This window comes from Vulpes vulpes, chromosome 2, assembly GCF_048418805.1.
Source record: "Vulpes vulpes isolate BD-2025 chromosome 2, VulVul3, whole genome shotgun sequence".
Lineage (NCBI taxonomy): Eukaryota > Metazoa > Chordata > Mammalia > Carnivora > Canidae > Vulpes > Vulpes vulpes.
The window spans coordinates 98,267,448-98,286,644 of record NC_132781.1 but is presented as its reverse complement, the minus strand read 5'-3'; the positions used below and the strand labels follow the sequence as shown (position 1 = coordinate 98,286,644).

General features: G+C 43.8%; 1 protein-coding gene across 27 annotated transcripts in view; it reads right to left on the bottom strand.

Moving 5' to 3' along the window:
• Positions 1-18,176, bottom strand: part of MLLT10 (MLLT10 histone lysine methyltransferase DOT1L cofactor) — a 249,580-nt gene extending 231,404 nt beyond the window's left edge. For 8 of the 27 annotated variants that reach the window (XM_072749337.1, XM_072749338.1, XM_072749339.1 and 5 more), the window contains exons 1-3: positions 18,031-18,176; positions 17,059-17,218; positions 12,225-12,304 (exon numbers count right to left, since the gene is read on the bottom strand). In XM_072749337.1, coding sequence (XP_072605438.1) covers positions 12,225-12,304; positions 17,059-17,218; positions 18,031-18,108 — 318 coding nt within the window. In that variant the 5' untranslated portion in view covers positions 18,109-18,176. Of the gene's footprint in view, positions 1-12,224; positions 12,305-17,058; positions 17,219-17,350; positions 17,667-17,722; positions 17,814-18,030 lie in introns of those variants that run through there. The other 19 variants (XM_072749340.1, XM_072749343.1, XM_072749351.1 and 16 more) reach the window with 10 other exon arrangements.
• Between the last annotated feature and the right edge of the window lie 1,021 nt (positions 18,177-19,197).

The following is a 19,197-nucleotide window of genomic DNA, read 5'->3' as shown; positions in this document are numbered from 1 at the left end:
CCATAAGGCAATAATAACAAAACACTATGGAAAAAAAGCAAATTGAAAAATAAAATAGAAACCACAGATATGGTTTACTAAAAAAAAATTTCACTAACTGAATAAGCATAAATTTTAAGACAAAAATTTAAGACTGAAGAGACAGCAGCCCCAGTGGCTCAGCAGTTTGGCGCAGCCTTCAGCCCAGGGTGTGATCCTGGAGACCCAGGATCTAATCCCACATCGGGCTCCCTGCATGGACCCTGCTTCTCCCTCTGCCTGTCTCTGCCTCTCTCTCTCTCTCTCTCTCTCTCTCTCTCTGTCTCTCATGAATAAATAAATATTTTAAAAAAAAGACTGAAGAGATTATCCATATGGGAAAATAAAATAGAAAATATGAAAAATTAAGACATGAAGAAAACAACAAGAATCCCAAGCATATACCTAAATAACAGATCCAGAAGAGAATCAAATGGGAAGGTGATACCTGAAGAAGGAGCAGAAAATTTTCCAAGATAGAAGAAAACATGGAGTCTACAGAATGAAAAAGCAAATCAATTCTGAAGGAGGATAAACAGTCAACAGATTTTCTATTTACCGCAATTAGATACCAAAAGGCAAACTAGAATAAAACCTTTACTTACAGGAAAACCATTATTACTCTAGAACTCAAACTACCATACAAGAGAATGAACTAATAATATTCTTAGACATAAAAGAACATATAGCTTACTATTTACTAGACAGACGCTGGAAGGAAACCCTAGAACTGTGCATTAATTACCAAAAAAAAAAAAAAAAAAAAGGGAAATGACCCATAAAGCAGCAAGAAAAACAAAAAACTAAGTTGAGTAAAACTTCAGTAATGTAACATCTAAATTACAAACACCTATTTAAAAAACACAGCTTGGGGCACCTGGTTCAGTCAGTTGGGCATCTGCCTTCACCTCGAGTCATGATCCCCAGGGTCCTGGCATCAAGTCCCCCATCAGGCTCCCCCCGCAGGGAGCCTGCTTCTCCCTCTGCCTATGTCTTAAATAAATTTTTAAAATCCTTAAAATGGGCAGCCCGGGTGGCTCAGCGGTTTAGCACTGCCTTCAGTCCAGGGCCTGATCCTGGAGACCTGGGATCAAGTCCCGCATCTGGCTACCTGCATGGAGCCTGCTTCTCCCTCTGCCTGTGTCTTTCCCCCCCGGACCCCCTCTGTCTCTCTAATGAATAAATAAAATCTTTAAAATAAAATAAAATCCTTAAAAAAAGGGACGCCTGAGTGGCTCAGCAGTTGAGTGTCTGCCTTCAGCTCAGGGCATAATCATGGGTCCAGGGATCAAGTCCTGCAGTGGGCTCCAGGATTTTTTTTAAATCTAAAAAAATTAAATTTAAAAATTAAAAAAAAATTTTAAACACACACAACTACTAATTTGGGAGATTAAAAGTAAGGTGGAACTTGGGACACCTGATGGCTCAGTTGGTCAAGCATCTGACTCCTGATTTCAGCTCAGGTCACGATCTCAGCGTTGTAAAATCGAGCCCCACATCGAGCTAGACCTGGGCTCAGGGCCTAGCTAGGATTCTCTCGCTCACCCTCTCCCCCATCAATGAATGAATGAATGAATGAATGAACGAATGAATGAGGGATTAAAATACAGACAACAATAACACAAATTTTACAAGGGAAAGAGAGGGAACACAAGGCATCCTGAGACCTTTGGCTATTACTTTTTGAGTATTGCTCAAAAAGCATTACTTTTTGACTCGTTGAAAATACAAAGTATGCACATTAAAATTTTAAGGAAAAAAAAAATTTTAAGGAAATCACTAACAAGAAACCCACCCAACTTGGGTGGCTCAGCGGTTGAGTGTCTGCCTTTGGCTCAGGGCATGATCCAGTTCAGGGATTGAGTCCCACATCAGGATCCCTGTGAGAAGGGGATCCCTGGGTGGCGCAGCGGTTTAGCGCCTGCCTTTGGCCCAGGGCACGATCCTGGGGACCCGGGATCAAATCCCACATCGGGCTCCCTGCATGGAGCCTACTTCTCCCTCTGCCTATGTCTCTGCCTCTGTGTGTGTGTGTGTGTGTGACTATCATGAATAAATAAAATTAAAAAAAAAAAAAAAGATCCCTGTGAGGAGCCTGCTTCTCCCTCTGCCTATGTCTCTGCCTCTGTGTCTCTCATGAATAAATAAATAAAATCTTAAAAAGAAAGAAAAGAAATAATATACTCTCCAAATAAACACAGTATTTTTTAAGTATTTTTTTTAAGTATAATCTCAAATGTACCACTACTATAAATGTAAACGAATTAAAACCTCCCTATTAATAGACTCTCAGACTATATTTTTTAAAAACACCAAGCTTCATGGGGCACGTGGGTGGCTCAGCTGGTTTTAAACATCTGACGCCTGGGATCCCTGAGTGGCTCAGCAGTTTAGCACCACCTTTGGCCCAGGGTGTGATACTGGAGACCCGGGATCAAGTCCCAGATCAGGCTCCCTTCATGGACCTGCTTCTTCCTCTGCCTGTGTCTCAGCCTCTGTGTGTGTGTGTGTGTGTGTGTGTGTCTGTGTGTGTGTGTCTCACAAATAAATAAAATCTTTTAAAAAATAAAATAAATATCATGGATTTAAAAAAAGAAAAAAAAACATCTGACACCTGATTTCAGCTCAGTCACGATCTCAGGATTGTGAGATCAACGCCCGCATCAGGTTCCACATTGGGCATGGAGCCTGCTTAAGATTCTCTCTCCCTCTCCCTTGCCCCTCCCCCACTATCTCTTTAAAAAAAAAATAACACCAAGCTTTACCATGTCTACAAATACGTTCATTGCAGAACTATCTGTGTTGTGAAAAATCAGAAACCTAAATGATGATGAACAAGGAAATTAAATTTAAAAACATAAAAATTTAAAAAGGATTTTAAATTGTGGTATATTCTGTAACAAAATATAAACTAGCTGATAAAAAGGATGATCTAAATCAGTATGTATTAATGCAGTATATCACAAGTTGCAGAACACATATACAATATGATACCATTCCTATAAAATAACACTAGATGACATTTATGGATACATAATGTAGTATAAATATTAAAATGTTGACAATGAGAATACATACACAGAAATATTATTCAGCCATAAAAAAGAAGGAAATCTTACTGTTAGCAACAACACAGATGGACTTTGTGGGCATTAAGTTAAGTGAAACAAAATCACATCTTTCTCCATGTACAATGGAGTTATGCTCCAATAAGCCCTTAAATTGAAAATATCCTAAGTTGGGACACCTGGGTGGCTTAGTGGTTAAGCATCTGCCTTTGGCTCAGGGCATAACCCTGGAGTCCCAGGATTGAGTCCCATATTGGGCTCCCTGCATGGAGCCTGCTTCTCTCTCTGCCTGTGTCTCTGCCTCTCTCTCTCTGTGTCTCTCTCATGAATAAATAAAATCTTAAAAAAAAAAAAAAAAGAATGGTTGTAAGTGCATCTATTTACCCTCTTGATCAAGTTGGCAGCTGAGTGGCAGCGTTGGCTAGCTGCTGCTTCCCAGCATCACAAGTGTATTGTACTATTATGTATCACTAGCCTGGGAAAAGATCAAAACACAAGATCTGGGATCCCTGGGTGGCTCAGTGGTTTAGCGCCTGCGTTTGGCCCAGGGCGTGAGCCTGGAGTCCCAGGATCGAGTCCCACATCAGGCTCCCTGCATGGAGGCTGCTTCTCCCTCTGCCTATGTCTCTGCCTCTCTCTCTCTCTCTCTCTCTCTCTGTGACTCTCATGAATAAATAAAAATAAAAATAAAAAAAAAAAAACATCTGAAATACAATTTCTACTGAATACATACTGCTTTCACACCACTGTAAAGTCAAAAAATCCTAAATCAGGGATCCCTGGGTGGCGCAGCGGTTTGGCGCCTGCCTTTGGCCCAGGGCACGATCCTGGAGACCCGGGATCGAATCCCACGTCGGGCTCCTGGTGCATGGAGCCTGCTTCTCCCTCTGCCTATGTCTCTGCCTCTCTCTCTCTCTCTCTCTGTGACTATCATAAATAAATAAAAATTTTTAAAAAATCCTAAATCAAAGACTGTCTGTATTATACCTCACTTATATATATGGAACCTAGAAAAACCAATCTCATAAAAACAGAGAACAGTGGTGGTTGCCAGAAGCACTGGATGATTCATGGAAACGGGGTGAGATGGTCAATCAAGTGGTAAAATCTTCCAGTTATACAGTAAGTTCTAGGAACAGAACATACAGTATGGTAACTATAGTCAACAAAACTGTATTGTGTAAATCAAAGTTGCTAAATCCTTTTAAGTTTTGTGTGTATGTGTGTGTGTGTTCAAGTAAGCTTATACCCAAATGAAATGGCACTTGCACTCACAACCCTGAAATGACAAGTCCTATGCTCTACCAACTGGGCCAGCCAAGAATAAATCTTCAAGGTTCTGAAAAGAAAAGAAAATTGGGGATCTCTGGGTGGCTCAGCAGTTTGGCGCCTGCCTTTGGCCCAGGGAGCGATCCTGGAGACCGGGGATCGAGTCCCGCGTCGGGCTCCCGGTGAATGGAGCCTGCTTCTCCCTTTGCCTGTGTCTCTGCCTCTCTCTCTCTCCGTGTGACTATCATAAATAAATAAAAATTAAAAAAAAAAAGAAAGAAAAAAGAAAATTGCAAGGGCCCCTGGGTGGCTCAGGTGGTTGTCAACTTCCTTTGGTTCAGGTCATGATCCTGGGGTCCTGGGATCAAGCCCTATGTTGGGCTCAGAGGGAACCCTGCTTTTCCCTCTGCCTCTGCCCCTCCTCCCCACCCCACCCCACCCCACCCCACCCCTTTCCTTCTCTAATAAATAAAATCTTAAAAAAAAAAAAAAAAAAAAGGAAATTTGCAAGTATGTGAGGTGATAGATGTTAACTTAAACTCACTGTGGTAAAAAAAATAAAAAATAAACTCACTGTGGTAATCATTTTGAAAGATATATGTATATATCTCTCAAATCATTACATTGTATACCTTAAATCAATACAATGTTATAGGGCAATTATATCCCAAATAAACTGCAAAAAACAAAAGGGGGGGTGAGGGGGAGAGAGATGGTCCCAACAGACACTAAAAGGATAATGGATGACTCAGACTAGGGAGAGTATAAAAAGTATTTCAACTTAATTTTTTATTATTTTAAGGAAGGCAAGATTTGAAGTAAATATGAAGAATCCACCTTAGTTCATTCTGGGTGGAGAATATGTTCTATATTCATAACTATAGTATATTAATGTATCTTTACTTCATAAAATTAAACGTAAATACATAATTATTATAATTAAGTTTATAGTCTAGATGGTTTTATAGATTTACAATGACTTTTTTGCATTACATCTTCATTAAGCAAAAATTAAAAAATAAAATGTACGGGACGCCTGGGTAGCTCAATGGTTGAGCATCTGCCTTTGACTCAGGGCGTGATCCCAGGGTCCTGGGATAGACTCCCACACTGGACTCCCTGGATGGAGCCTGCTTCTCCCTCTGCCTGCGTCTCTGCCTCTCTCTCTCTCTCTCTCATCAATAATAAAATCTTTAGAAAAAAAAAAAAAATGCCACCCTAGGTCAATCCCTAAAATCTTGATTTACATTACATCCAGCAGTTCTTTCCTGACAATGTTAAGAAGCCAGGAAGAATTAAAATTTTAAATTTTTTTAAATTTTTTTTTAATTTTTTATTTATTTATGATAGTCACAGAGAGAGAGAGAAAGAGAGGCAGAGACATAGAGGGAGAAGCAGGCTCCATGCACCGGGAGCCTGATGTGGGATTCGATCCCGGGTCTCTAGGATCGCACCCTGGGCCAAAGGCAAGCGCCAAACCACTGCGCCACCCAGGGATCCCAAGAATTAAAATTTTAAAAGGCAGAACAGTAGGAAAAAGTTACATCTCACTTCCTGTAGAAAATAGTCTTCATTTAGAGCTAGAATAGCAATACCTAAATAACGCGAATTCTTTTTTTTTTTTTTTTTTTTTTTAATAACGCGAATTCTTAATGGGCTTTTGGCCATTTTATTTTTTTGCACAATCCACTCTCATCATGTTTCCAAAGTAGAATATTTAAAATCAAACATATCCTCTATCCCATTAAAATCATATAAATAGAGAATATTTCTAATAAGTCTCTTCAGCCTGTGGTTAAGAACAGATGTCCATTAAAAACAAAATAGTCATCAATGTTTTAACCTCTAACCGCCAGACAGTAGTTACTAAACAGTGTTAATTCTAATCAAAATTCGTCACCAAAGGGATCCCTGGGTGGCGCAGCGGTTTGGCGCCTGCCTTTGGCCCAGGGCGCGATCCTGGAGACCCCGGATCGAATCCCACGTCGGGCTCCCAGTGCATGGAGCCTGCTTCTCCCTCTGCCTATGTCTCTGCCTCTCTCTCTCTTTCTCTCTGTGTGACTATCATAAATAAAAATAAATAAATAAATAAAAGGCTTAGCCTTCAGCTAAAAAAAAAAAAAAAAAAATTCGAATTCGTCACCAAAAATACACATTCACTTGAGATAAAGCAATTCAAGTGCTTTTTCTGAACAATCAATGCCTACCTACAGAGAGTTTCCCTCAAAAACCAACAAAACTCTCCCTCAGTCTTTACCTTATACTTTCCCCTTTCCTTCCTTTTTGAACATTCAGTCTAACCCTACAACCTCTGCTCTCCTCAGTGCCCTATAAGGAGAGTTCTGCCCAAACCAGGCAACCACAGCTTTGGTCTCAGAGACTCTTCTCTCTCAGTCCTCCAGAATCCTTACAGCAATGTCACTACCAATTGCCTCCTGAAAAACCAACCGTCTGTTCCTTTCCTGATACTTCGTTATCCATCCTTGGTAACTTGTTCTCTTACTCTCCCCAAAAGTGGATACTCACCACGGCCAGCGGTCTTCATTTTTTAACCCTCTAACCAAAAAAAAAAAAAATGTCATTTGGTTCCCAGTCTTCCTTCTACACAGCTCCAATTCTAACTTGACTCCATTACTTAATCCTTAATTTTCAATGAAAAATCCTAGCAGCATCAAAACCAACATGCCCAAAACAGAACTTTCCTTATTTTTCAAATTTGCTGTTCTTTCTCGATTACCATTACTCTGTGACTATTAACAGTATCACCATTCCAGTAATTAACCTTGAATTAAGAACTGTCTCTGATTATTCCCTTTCTTTTATCCAATATCCATTTCTGTCATTTTATGCTTCAAAATGCCCTCCTTTTCTACTCCCTGCTTTCTACTCTCACACTTTTAATGTAGTATCATCTCTTTCAGTTTCTAACCTCCCTTCCCAAATACATTGCATATTCTACCAAACCACTTGTCTGAAATTACAACTTTATTATTTCGGTTTTTACTCTTCATTATCTGCCAAGGTTCTATCAGCTCACATATCCCTTGTCTGAGAAGTGAGCTATCCTAAACCCAGAGACCCCTCCCTGTGTCTAAGCAACCCTAGGGTCTAGCCATGGTCCAGAACTAGGCACCTTATCCAAGCCAACTCAGTTTTTTTTTTTTTTTTTTTTTTTTTTTTACCCAAAGGCACATTATTACTAAGCCTGAGATTTAGTCTCCTGAGACAGAAAATAGAAAATATTAAGAGCTGAAGTATGGCCGCTTTTCACCACAGGAGGCAATACAGAATATGATGCTTGAGAGCTTTCCAACTGGATCTCCCTTTCTCTTAAAACTATGAGGTCTTTATCCATAAAATGAGCAACAAAATAACTCAAAGGTTTGATAAGATGATTAACCCAGATACTTGTTATACAACATTTAACATAGAATCTGACAATAAACAGCCAGTAGCAGAGAAAACCTGCAGAAAGGAAAAGAATAAAACAGACACATAGATAAAAGCAGAAAAAAGATTAAGACTAATTCAATTCAGGATGCCTGGGTGGCTCAGTAGTTGAGCACCTTTGGCTTGGGTCGTAGGATCGAGTCTTGCATCGGGTTCCCCACAGGGAGCCTGCTTCTCTCTCTGCCTATGTCTCTGCCTGTGTCTCTCATGAACAAATACATCTTTTGTAAAAGACGAATTTAATTCTTGAGATGCCTGGTTGATAGTCTACTGAACACCTGACTTCTAATCTCAGAGTCATGAGTTCATTACTTTAAAAACAAAGTAATAATTACTGAAAGGGAAGGCTTTACATCTAAAAAAGACTAATTTGGGGCACCTGGGTGACTCAAGTAGGTTAAGCATTCGATTCTTGCTTTCAGCTCAATTTATGATCTAATGGGCTATGGGATACAGCCCTTTATCTGGTTCCTTGCTAAGTGGGGAGTCTACTTGGAAGATTCTCTCCCCTGGCCCTCCTCCAGCTCATACTCTGCCTCTAAAATAAATAGATAAATCTTAAAAAAAAAAAAAAAAAATTAATTCAATTCCCTTTTGCTTTTTTAAAGATTTTACTGATTTATTCATGACAGAGAGACTCACATACACACAGGCAGAGGGAGAAGCAGGCTCCGTGCAGGGCGCCGGACTCGGGACTCGATCCCAGGTCTCCAGGATCACACCCCGGGCTGAAGGCGGCGCTAAACCTCTGGGCCCCGGGGGGCTTCCCAATTCCCTTTCTAAGTTATGGATACATTTCCATGTTAGGCTTCTTGGCTCCCATATCCTTATATTAAAATGCCCCTGGGGGGACACCTGGGTGACTCAGCAGTTTAATGTCTGCCTTCAGCTCAAAGTGTAATCCTGGAGTCCTGGGATCGAGTTCCACATCAGGCTCCCTGCAGGGAGCCTGCTTCTTCTATGCCTCTCCCTCTCTGTGTCCCTCATGAATAAATAGGCAAATAAAACCTTTAAAATAAAAATTCCCTTGGGCAGCCCGGGTGGCTCAGCAGTTTAGCGCCTACCTTCAGCCCAGGGTATGATCCTGGAGACCCGGGATCCAGTCCCACAGTGGGCTTCCTGCATGGAGCCTGCTTCTCCCTCTGCCTGTGTCTCTGTCTCTCTCTCTCTAACTCTCATGAATAAATAAATAAAATCTTTTAAAAAATAAAAATAAATAAAAATCCCTTTGGGGTGCCTGACTGCCTCAGTCAGTAGAACATGAGACTCTGGATCTCAGGGTTGTGGTTCAAGCCTCTTGTTGGGTATAGAGATTACTTAAAAATAAAATTTTTTTTAAAGACTTATTTATTTGAGAGTCCACACACATACACAGGAGCACAAGCAAGCAAGAGACAGAGAGGGAGAATTTTTCTTTTTAAAGATTTCACTGGTGGGGGGAGGGTGCTTCAGTGGCTCAGCGGTTGAGCCTCTACTTCAGTTCAGGGCCAGGGCGTGATCCCACAGGCTCAAGTCCCACACTGGAGTCCCTGCATAGAGCCTACTTCTCCCTCTGCCTCTGTCTCTACCTCTCTGTGTGTCTCTCATGAATAAATAAATTAAATCTTTAAAAAAAAAAAATGAAAAGATTTTATTGGGGCACCTGTGTGGCTCAATGGTTGATCATCTGCCTTTGGCTCAGGTCATGATCCCAGGTCCTGAGATCAAGTCCCACATCAGGCTCCCCACGGGGAGCCTGCTTCTGCCTCTCTCTCTCATGAATGAATAAATAAAATCTTTTTTAAAAAATAAAATAAGGGGATCCCTGGGTGGCTCAGCAGTTTAGCACCACCTTCGGCCCAGGGCATGATCCTGGAGACCCGGGATCAAGTCCCACATCGGGCTCCCTGCATGGAGCCTGCTTCTCCCTCTGCCTGTGTCTCTGCCTCTCTCTCCCTCTCTGTGTCTCTCATGAATAAATAAAATATTTTTAAAAATAAATATAAAAAATAAAAATAAAATAAAGATTTTATTTATTTATTTGAGAGAAAGAGGCCTGAGCAGCCGAGGAGCAGGAGGCGGAGCAGACTCCCCACTGAGCAGAGAGCCCAACGCAGGGCTAGATCCCAAGATCTGGGACTGTGACCTGAGCAGAAGGCAGAGACGCTCAACCAACTGAGCCACCTAAGAGCCCTGAGAGAGAATCTTGAACAGACTCCACGCTTCATTAATGCAGAACCCAATGCTGAACATATAACCCGCTGTGGAACTCCATCCCAGAAACCTAAGAACACAATCTGAGACAAAACCAAGGGTCACTTGCTTAACTAAATGGACCAGGCACCCCTTAAAAATAAAATCTTAAAAAAAAAATTAAAAATATAACCTGCCCTTTCTCTCTCTGCTTATTTAAGCTTATAATCACTTTTTGTTTCTTACAAGGGATCTTATCTAACTGTACACTATAGGGAATTAAAGGATGTTGTGTCTTTTCTTTAAATCTTCGAATGTGGGGGATCCCTGGATGGCTCAGTGGTTTAGCGCCTGCCATCGGCCCAGGGCGTGATCCTGGAGACCCGGGATCAAGTCCCACATCAGGTTCCCTGCATGGAGCCTGCCTCTCCCTCTGCCTGTGTCTCTGCCTCTCTCTCTCTCTCTCTCTCATGAATAAATAAATAAAACCTTTAAAAAAATAAAATAAAATAAAACTTTGAATGTGGGATGCCTGGGTGGCTCAGCAGTTGAGCGTCTGCCTTTGGCTCAGGGCGTGATCCTAGAGTCCTGGGATCAAGTCTCACATTGGGTTCACTGCATGGAGCCTGCTTCTCCCTCTGCCTGGGTCTTGATCTCTCTCTGTCTCTCATGAAAAATAAATAAATAAATAAATAAATAAATAAATAAATAAAACCTCAAATGTCCCCCACATCCCACTAAATAAAGCTAAAATAAAATGTGTTCTTCAATATACCTTGTAAGGTAACCACCTCAATTCACCTTGGTATCTTAACCATACCCTCAGAAAGAATAAACGAATTAAAAACAGGCAACAAGGGACGCCTAGGTGGCTCAGCAGTTGAGCATCTCCCTTCGGCCCAGGGTGTGATCAAGTCCCACATCGGGCTCCCTGCATGGAGCCTGCTTCTCCCTCTGCCTGTGTCTCTGCCCCTCTATGTGTCTTCTCATAAATAAATAAATAAGATCTTTAAAAAAAAAAAAACAGGCAACAAGTGGCATTTAAGGCAAATAATACGGGCATTCTACCACTCCCCATTCTCACCGCTTTATCTCCCCACTTGATACCTATCTTCCTATTTTCTAATCTTTCTATGACTTTGAGTCTACTATGACACTCCCAGGAGCTTCATCTTACAATCAGTATTTACTAATGAATAACAGCATAACTTCCTTAGCTTGGTTAGCTCCCATCAACTCCCAAACCATAACATGCTACAAAAAGGAAAAAAACAAAAGGAGACCTATGCATACATCAAATCCCAGAATTTATATTACGGATTTTGTCCTCTCCTTGCTATTTCCCATTATTGCAAAGCTAATATAGCTATAATTCTGCCACAGTGCATTCTCACACACAAACGAAACATATGAACAGAACACTGCTCTGAATTTCACAAACCTAGATAGGCTACTCACTCATTACTTCTGATCAAAAATTGCCTAGGCAAAAATAAAAAGCTTCCATGCTACATATGTAGGTAGATAAGTCAAAATGTTTAAATGTTTTCTACCTTCTGTCAAATTCTCTAGTCAACACAAAAAAGAAGGAACTATCACATTGCAAATGGTATTATTTCTATATGATTAATGAAGATTAAATCTATTTCTTCCTGATCTTTCCAGAAGTTCAATTGAAAAAAATGCTTTGGGCCATAAAGAATAAACATACCTCCTTTATGATTACAAGTTTACAAAAATGTTCAGAAAGAAGGTAGCCAGCTAAGTAAAAAAAAAAAGATTTGTATGTTGCTTTGCCAAAGCGACTGAATGTCTAAAAATACTGAGTTCAACGTTAAACTATACACGTGCAGATGCAGTAAAAAAAAAAAAAAAAAAAGTAGGAGGGGTTAAATTAAACTCGTCTTTTTTTTATTCATTAATAAAATCTAGCAGATTTATCACCTTAACTTTCTTGTGTTCTACTATCATTACATTCATTACCAATTTAACCCTTTAAAACAGTAGGCAAAGCTAAAGCCCAAATACAACTTTGTTTTATCCATTCAAAATATCCCTCAATATATACTTATGTGGTTCAATTTGTTTTTCACAGTTTATAAAATTGATTTAAAACTATTAAGTCAATATTTGGCCCAAATTAAATATTTGAACAAAGGCTGAAAAGCATTCAAACTGTAACGTAAGTGTGTAGCATTCTAAGCTACTTGTTGAAGTATTTTAATGTTTTTGATAAACAGTTCTTACCACTCTGGCTGCTCTCTCCTGAGATTCACATTTCCTGCAAAACCATGGTCCAGTGGGTACTTGAACAATGCCATAGCAAGCTATTGAGAAATAAAAGATATTAAAATATGTTAAAATTTTTTAAATTATGGAAAATCAAATACCCTTTCAAAACCCTTTTTTTATCTTTAAAGATTTTACTTATTCATGAAAGACAGAGAGACACAGAGAGAGTGAGAGAGAGGCAGAGACAGAGGCAGAGGAAGAAGCAGGCTCCATGCAGGAAGCCCAATGTGGAACTCCATCCCAAGACCCCAGGATCACATCCTGAGCCAAAGGCAGACGCTCAACCACTGAGCCACCCAGGCATCCCTCAAAGCCCTCTTAAAATACCTCTCAGACCATTCACATAAAACAAAAATGAAAACATTTTGTATTTTTATTTAGCACATAAATTACCACCTAATAAAAATTGGATGAGATTTTAGAAAACCGTTAAGACCAGCCTTTTGTTATTTCAAATAAGTATAAGCAATACAAATTGTACATATTATTTTATGATAATATTGAGAATTTAACATATTTTACAAATAACTCAGAAATTCATTCTATAGCCTACAAACAGTAAGCATTTTAGATAATCTAACAAAACTATTGCCAAATCACCTGTCAAAATGAGCAACAAATACTGAAGAAAATGAAATATATTGTTAAACGTGACGTTTCCATTTGTATAAATTGTCCAGTATAGGCAAATCAGTAGACAGAAAGTACCCTAGTAGTTACCTAGGGTTGAGAGAGTTGGGGAAAAATGGAGAGTAACTGTTAATGGGTCCAAGTTTTTTTTGTTAGGCTGATGAAAACTGGGGCATCCGGGTGGCTCAGTCATTAAAGAGTCTGACTCTTGGGATGCCTGGATGGCTCAGTGGTTGAGCACCTGCCTTTAGCCCAGGGCAGGATCCTGGAGTCCTGGGATCGAGTCCCACATCGGGCTCCCTGCATGGAGTCTGCTTCTCCCTCTGCCTCTGTCTCTGCCTCTCTGTGTGTCTCTCATGACTAAATAAATAAAATATTAAAAAAAAAAAAAAAAGAGTCTGACTCTTGATTCCTGCTCAGGTCATGATGTCAGGAGTTGTGAGATTGAGTCCTGCTACCAGCTCAGTGCTAGGAATGGAGTATGCTTAAAATTCTTTTTCCCCGGGATCCCTGGATGGCTTAGTGGTTTGGCGCCTGCCTTTGGCCCAGGGCGTGATCCTGGGGTCCCAGGATCAAGTCCCATGTCAGGCTCCCTGCGTGGGGCCTGCTTCTCCCTCTGCCTGTGTCTCTGCCTCTCTCTCTCCCTCTCATGAATAAGTAAATAAAATCTTTAAAAAAAAATTATTTCTCCCCCTCTGACCCTCCTCCTCTTCCTCTCCTTTCTTCCTCTCCTCCCCTTTCCTTTTTGTTTTAGGAAAAAAAAGTTCTAGAATTGTGTGATAATAGATGCAAAACTCTGTGAATGTACTAAAACCAGGGAGTTGTACAAGGTGCCCCTCACTCTAGTTTTTTAAAAAAAAGGTTTTGGGACGCTTGGGTGGGTCAGTGGTTTGAACATCTGCCTTTGGCCCAGGATGAAGTCCCATGTTGGGCTCCCTGCATGGAGCCTGCTTCTCCCTCTGCCTGTGTCTCTGCCTCTCTCTGTGTCTCTCATAAATAAATGAATAAAAAAAAAATTTTTTTTATTTTAGGGCAGCCCCGGTGGCTCAGCAGTTTACTACCACCTTCAGCCCAAGGCCTGATGTTGGAGACCCAGGACTGGGTCCCACGTCGGGCTCCCTGCATGGAGCCTGCTTCTCCCTCTGCCTCTCTCCCTTTCATGAATAAATAAATAAAATCATAAATAAAATAAAAGATAAAAAAAATGTAGTGGGACGCCTAGGTGGCTCATCAGCTGAGCATCTGTCTTTGGCTCAGGATATGATCCTGGCATCCGAGATCTAGTCCCACATCTGGCTCCTTGTGGAGAGCCTGCTTCTCCCTCTTCCTGTGTCTCTGCCTGTGTCTCTCATAAATAAAATCTTTTTTACAATTTAAAGTAGGGCAGCCCCAGTGGTGCAATGGTTTAGCACTGCCTGCAGCCCAGGGTGTGATCCTGGAGATCCGAGATCGAGTCCCGCGTTGGGCTTCCTGCATGGAGCCTGCTTCTCCCTCTGCCTGTGTCTCTGCCTCTCTCTCACTCTCTCTGAATAAATAAATAATCTTAAAAAAAATAAAAAATAAAAAAATTTAAAATAAAAAAATTTTAGATATTCAATTAACTCAAAGTTGACATTTTCCCAAAAACCTAGAACACTAATAACCAACTGACATTTTCCCATGAGCTTGCTCAGAGGAAGCTTGAAAAGTCTTAAGTTAAAAAAAAAAAAAAAAAAAAGAAGAAGAAGAAAAAGGGGGATCCCTGGGTGGCGCAGCGGTTTCGCGCCTGCCTTTGGCCCAGGGCGCGATCCTGGAGACCCTGGATCGAATCCCACGTCGGGCTCCCGGTGCATGGAGCCTGCTTCTCCCTCTGCCTGTGTCTCTGCCTCTCTCTCTCTCTCTCTCTCTCTGTGACTATCATAAAAAAAAAAAAAAAAAAAAGTCTTAAGTAGGGCAGCCCTGGTGGCTCAGTGGTTTAGCGCCACCTTCCGCCCAGGGCATGATCCTGGAGACCTGGGATTGAGTCCCACATCGGGCTCCCTGCATGGAGCCTGCTTCTCCCTCTGTGTCTCTGCCTCTCTCTCTCTCTCTCTCTGTGCCTCTCATGAATAAATAAATAAAATCTTAAAAAAAAAAGGAAAGAAAAGAAAAGTCTTAACTATTGGAAAGCACTAAAGGGTTATAAAATCAGCACAAGGCAGCCCCAGTAGCACAGCGGTTTAGCGCCGCCTGCAGCCCAGGGTGTGATTCTGGAGACCCGGACCCGGGATCGAGTCCCATGTTGGGCTCCCTGCATGAAGCCTGCTTCTCCCTCTGCCTGTGTCTCTGCCCCTCTCTCTCTCTCTCTCTCTCTCCCTCTGAATAAATAAAAAATCTTAAAAAAAAAAAGTCACGAATTTTTAAAACTGCCAAAGCTAAGCTTAAAATCCCTTTTAAAATTTGTAAAAGGGGTGCCTGGGTGGCTCAATGGTTGAGCATCTGCCTTTGGCTCAGGTTGTGATCCCAGGGTCCTGGGATGGAGTCCCGCATCAGGCTCCCCATTTGGAGCCTGCTGCTCGCTCCGCCTATGTCTGTGTCCCTCATGAATAAATTATCTTTAAAAATAATAAAATAAAATTTGTAAATATATCAGTGTAAAAAAGTCCTATCAGTCAAGAAACACTGCATCAATGTTCAAAAACTTTTATTTTAATGTAATCGAGAAGTACTACTTCTAGACAAAAAAAAAAACTGTTTAAATGAATGTTTTCTATACTGGGAAATGACATTAATCAAACTTGATAATTTAGCATCCAATTCGTTAAGAAATACCTTCGCAAATGCCAATGAACACTGTGTTGGAAAAGCTTTGTATCAGCTCTAAAAGCCTTAAAATCAGTATCAACATACATACAGTGCTCTCACTCCTTAAAAAAGGGAAGGTATCCAACTTTTTTGACGAAGGTGTTCATCAAAACACAAATGGGGATAACTGCACTGTGGTGATGTACCCACTATCACCTAAGCCTCCCTTACCCATTCTGAGATTTCATTTTATAAAGAATAAACTTTCGCCCCTTATGTTCAGTTTTTCTCATTCGATAATATCTTTCCCAATACACTACTAAATCTCTGCATCACTCAATGCCAAATTCAGAAATGGTAAGCAGGGTGGGTTAATGACTAAAAGGGAAAGCAGAAGAGCCACCCCAGAACTATCTAAGTTGTTTCCTTACCACCTGACATAGAAAAAGAAACTTCAATGGCCAGAAAACTCTTACTGGTGTCCTCCAGCTTTTCTGTAGTATCCCGAAAGCTCACCGAATGGGTACACCCAGAAATAAGCTAAAGTGCTCCCCCAAGTCCCTGGCCGCTCCACCACCTCCTCTTCTCTTCAGTCACTTGGGCTGAGGAAGTCGCCAGATGCAGCCTCCACAGCCTCATCCAGCAGCCCAGGGCAGCTCAGCCAAGCCACTCCTGCAGCAGCAACCTCGCGGCGACCGAAGGCCACCACTGTCTTCTCCGCAGCAAACTCCCAATCCGCAGCAGCAGGGTCTCCGCCAGAAAGCTTGGGGTGCAGCAGCGGCGCTTCCCCTCCCTAACCTAAAGCGCCCCGGCAACCCCCTCCGACCCCCCCCCCCCCCCCCCCCCCGCCTCGGCGACCCGCCCCGGCGCCGTGAGCTGCATTCCCGAGCCAGACTCGATGCCACAGGAAGTCTCCAGACACACTGCGGCAGACGGGAGCAGCCAGGGAAGGGGGAGGGGCCTCCACGATCCCAAGCCCGGACCCACGGCCACCGTGACAGCACCGAGGGGCGCACCCCACGCCCCCGCCGCCCCAGCAGCGCAGGCCGCCACCCCGCACCCCCCACCCCACCCCCACCCCCGGCCTCCACCGCCTCGGAAAGTCTCCAGCCCCAAGGCTCCCGGGCGCAGGCGGCGGCCAAATGACACTTGAGAGAGTGAGCGCAGAATCACATGACAGTCCAGGCCACACGCACTTTCTCCCACATGCACAGCGCACACCCCCTCCGCCCCGCCGCGGACCCTCCGAGTCAATCCCGGGCCGCAGAGCGGGGCGGGGGCGGGGGCGGGGCGGGGGGAGGGGCGGAAGGGGAACTGGCAGTTGCTGCCAAGGTGGGGGAAGCGGTGACGGTTGGGAGCAGGCCGGGTTCGGCCCGGCGGGCGGTTGGGTGTTTACCTTGATGCACCGCGACGCTGCAGCCGTGCCCGTCGCAATAAACCAGCGGGTTCTCGGCCCAGCCTCTCTCGTCTGAGCAAACGCAACAGCCTCCAATCATCTCCTTCATACTATGGGAGACCTCGTCCTCCAGTGACACGGGCCGGTCGCTAGAGACCATCTAAGAGGGAGTTGGGGGGACCATTAAAAAACACATGCAAGCCAATTAGTGCTTCCCCCCCGCACGGCCACCCCACCCCCGCTCCCTTCCCTGCGCCCCCGGCCCCCGCCCGCCGCTCGGCCGCTCGCTCACTCGGGCTTTGCCGCTCAGTCACTCACGTTCCGCACAGGAGTCAGGAGCCATGTCCTTGCTGACTCCCCCCACCTCCCCTCCACCGCCTCCTCCGCCTCCTCCGCCTCCTCGTCTTCTTCCCTCCCCACCTCCACCCGGCCGCTAACGCTGGAGCCCGGAGAGGGCACACATAATCAAGTAGGCCTCCGCACAGGCGCACTGGGGGGGCTCCCGCTGGGCCAGGGGCAGCCAGGGAGGGGAAGGGGGCTGCGCTTCCTCCTCCGAGCGTCACTCGGCGTGCGCGCCCGCCCCGCAGCCGGCGTGAGGGAGAAGGCCCGGGAGAGGCCCGGCCTGCGTGCGCGCCGCCGCGTCCGGCCCGCAGCCCCGGCCTACCTCCCGGCCCCTTCCCCTCCCCCGCGCCGCTCGCAGCCGCCGAGGTGTGCCAGGCGGTGGGGGCAGGCGGCGCCGGCGGCGCGCCGAGGCCGGAACGAGCCGGCGAGGGTGGCGGGGGCGCGCACGCGGGGGCGGGGGCGGGGACGTAGGGCCGCCTTCTGCAGCGCCGGCCGCGCGGGCCGAGCGTGCGCGGCTCGGAGGGGCCTGGGAGGGAGGAGGGCGCCGGAGACCCGGAGGGAGGGGTTTTTTCTGTGAGTGGCCGGAGGGGGCTGACTCCCCCCGAGCGTCTCCCTGCGTTGAGGACCTACCTGCGGGCTCTTCCCTGGCCCCAGGGTAGCAGGGCTAGGGCCGGTCTGCCGGCCTCCGGGAAGGGTGCAGTGAAGCATGGCTTCCTGCAGTTGGCCGCGCTCACTTCACAGTGCTGCCGCAGCTTCTCCACCCATTACGTTCACATATCCTGGACTCTACCCAAAGTTCACGCAGTGGAAGTTGCCACCAGAATCCGCAGCCCATTTACACACCACACTGGCCCCAGTGACAAATGAAAGTGCATCACCGACTGAAGGTCAAAAGCCTGGGTTAGGGTAACACTCCAAGAGGGAACACCAACCACCAACCACCACCGATACCTTCAGGTTGCTGTGTGGGAGTGCAAATGGCTGTTAATCAAGAATTAGCAGTATAACGTGATGATCTGGAAAATGCAGGAATGTGATGCCAAAGGATGAAGGAACCCAAGTTCCAGTCAGTCACCAAATGAGAAAACCCTGAGACAGGGAAGTCCAGGTTTGACTGAGGGAGTGCTCTGATTTGGCTTGTACTCCAAATTTACTCTTGAAAATTTAAGGTCACTTTTTTTTTTTAAGGTGACTTAAGTGGCAAAAAGATGGGAGCTCTCTCCTCACATACGAATAGAAAATAGATTAGGCCTATCTGAATAGATTAATTAACCCGATACTGTGCACTTTGGAGCTGTAAAATCTTCCACTGTTGCCCTATCCCCTATGTATCTATCCTTGTAAGCCCAACATCGATTTTAGGCAAAAAGTGTAGAATTATGAAAGTTTGGCATGAAATAGCAATATACATTGTTTAAATGACAGGCATACTTACAAGGTGAATTCGTGGCTTTGGTTAATAACTTGCAGGTACAAAATGGTTGTTTATCAGGAATTAGCAATATAATGTGAAGATCTGGAAAATACAGTTATTTGGTGCTAAAGGATGAAGGAACCCGAGTTCTCCTAGTCAGTCACCAAAAGATGACTGGTTTAATCTTTAAAAACATCCCAAATTTTCTCATAAAGAAAAAAGAATGGTAGCATGGCTGTTTTTTCCATTTCTAATAAATTAACTGCTAGAAATCTGTTTAATAATTAGATATTATACAATGCAAGCATATGTTAGCAAATATACTCAAACATTCTAAAAGCTAAATGAGATATCTAGAGTAATGGAAATCTAAAGGTGTAAGG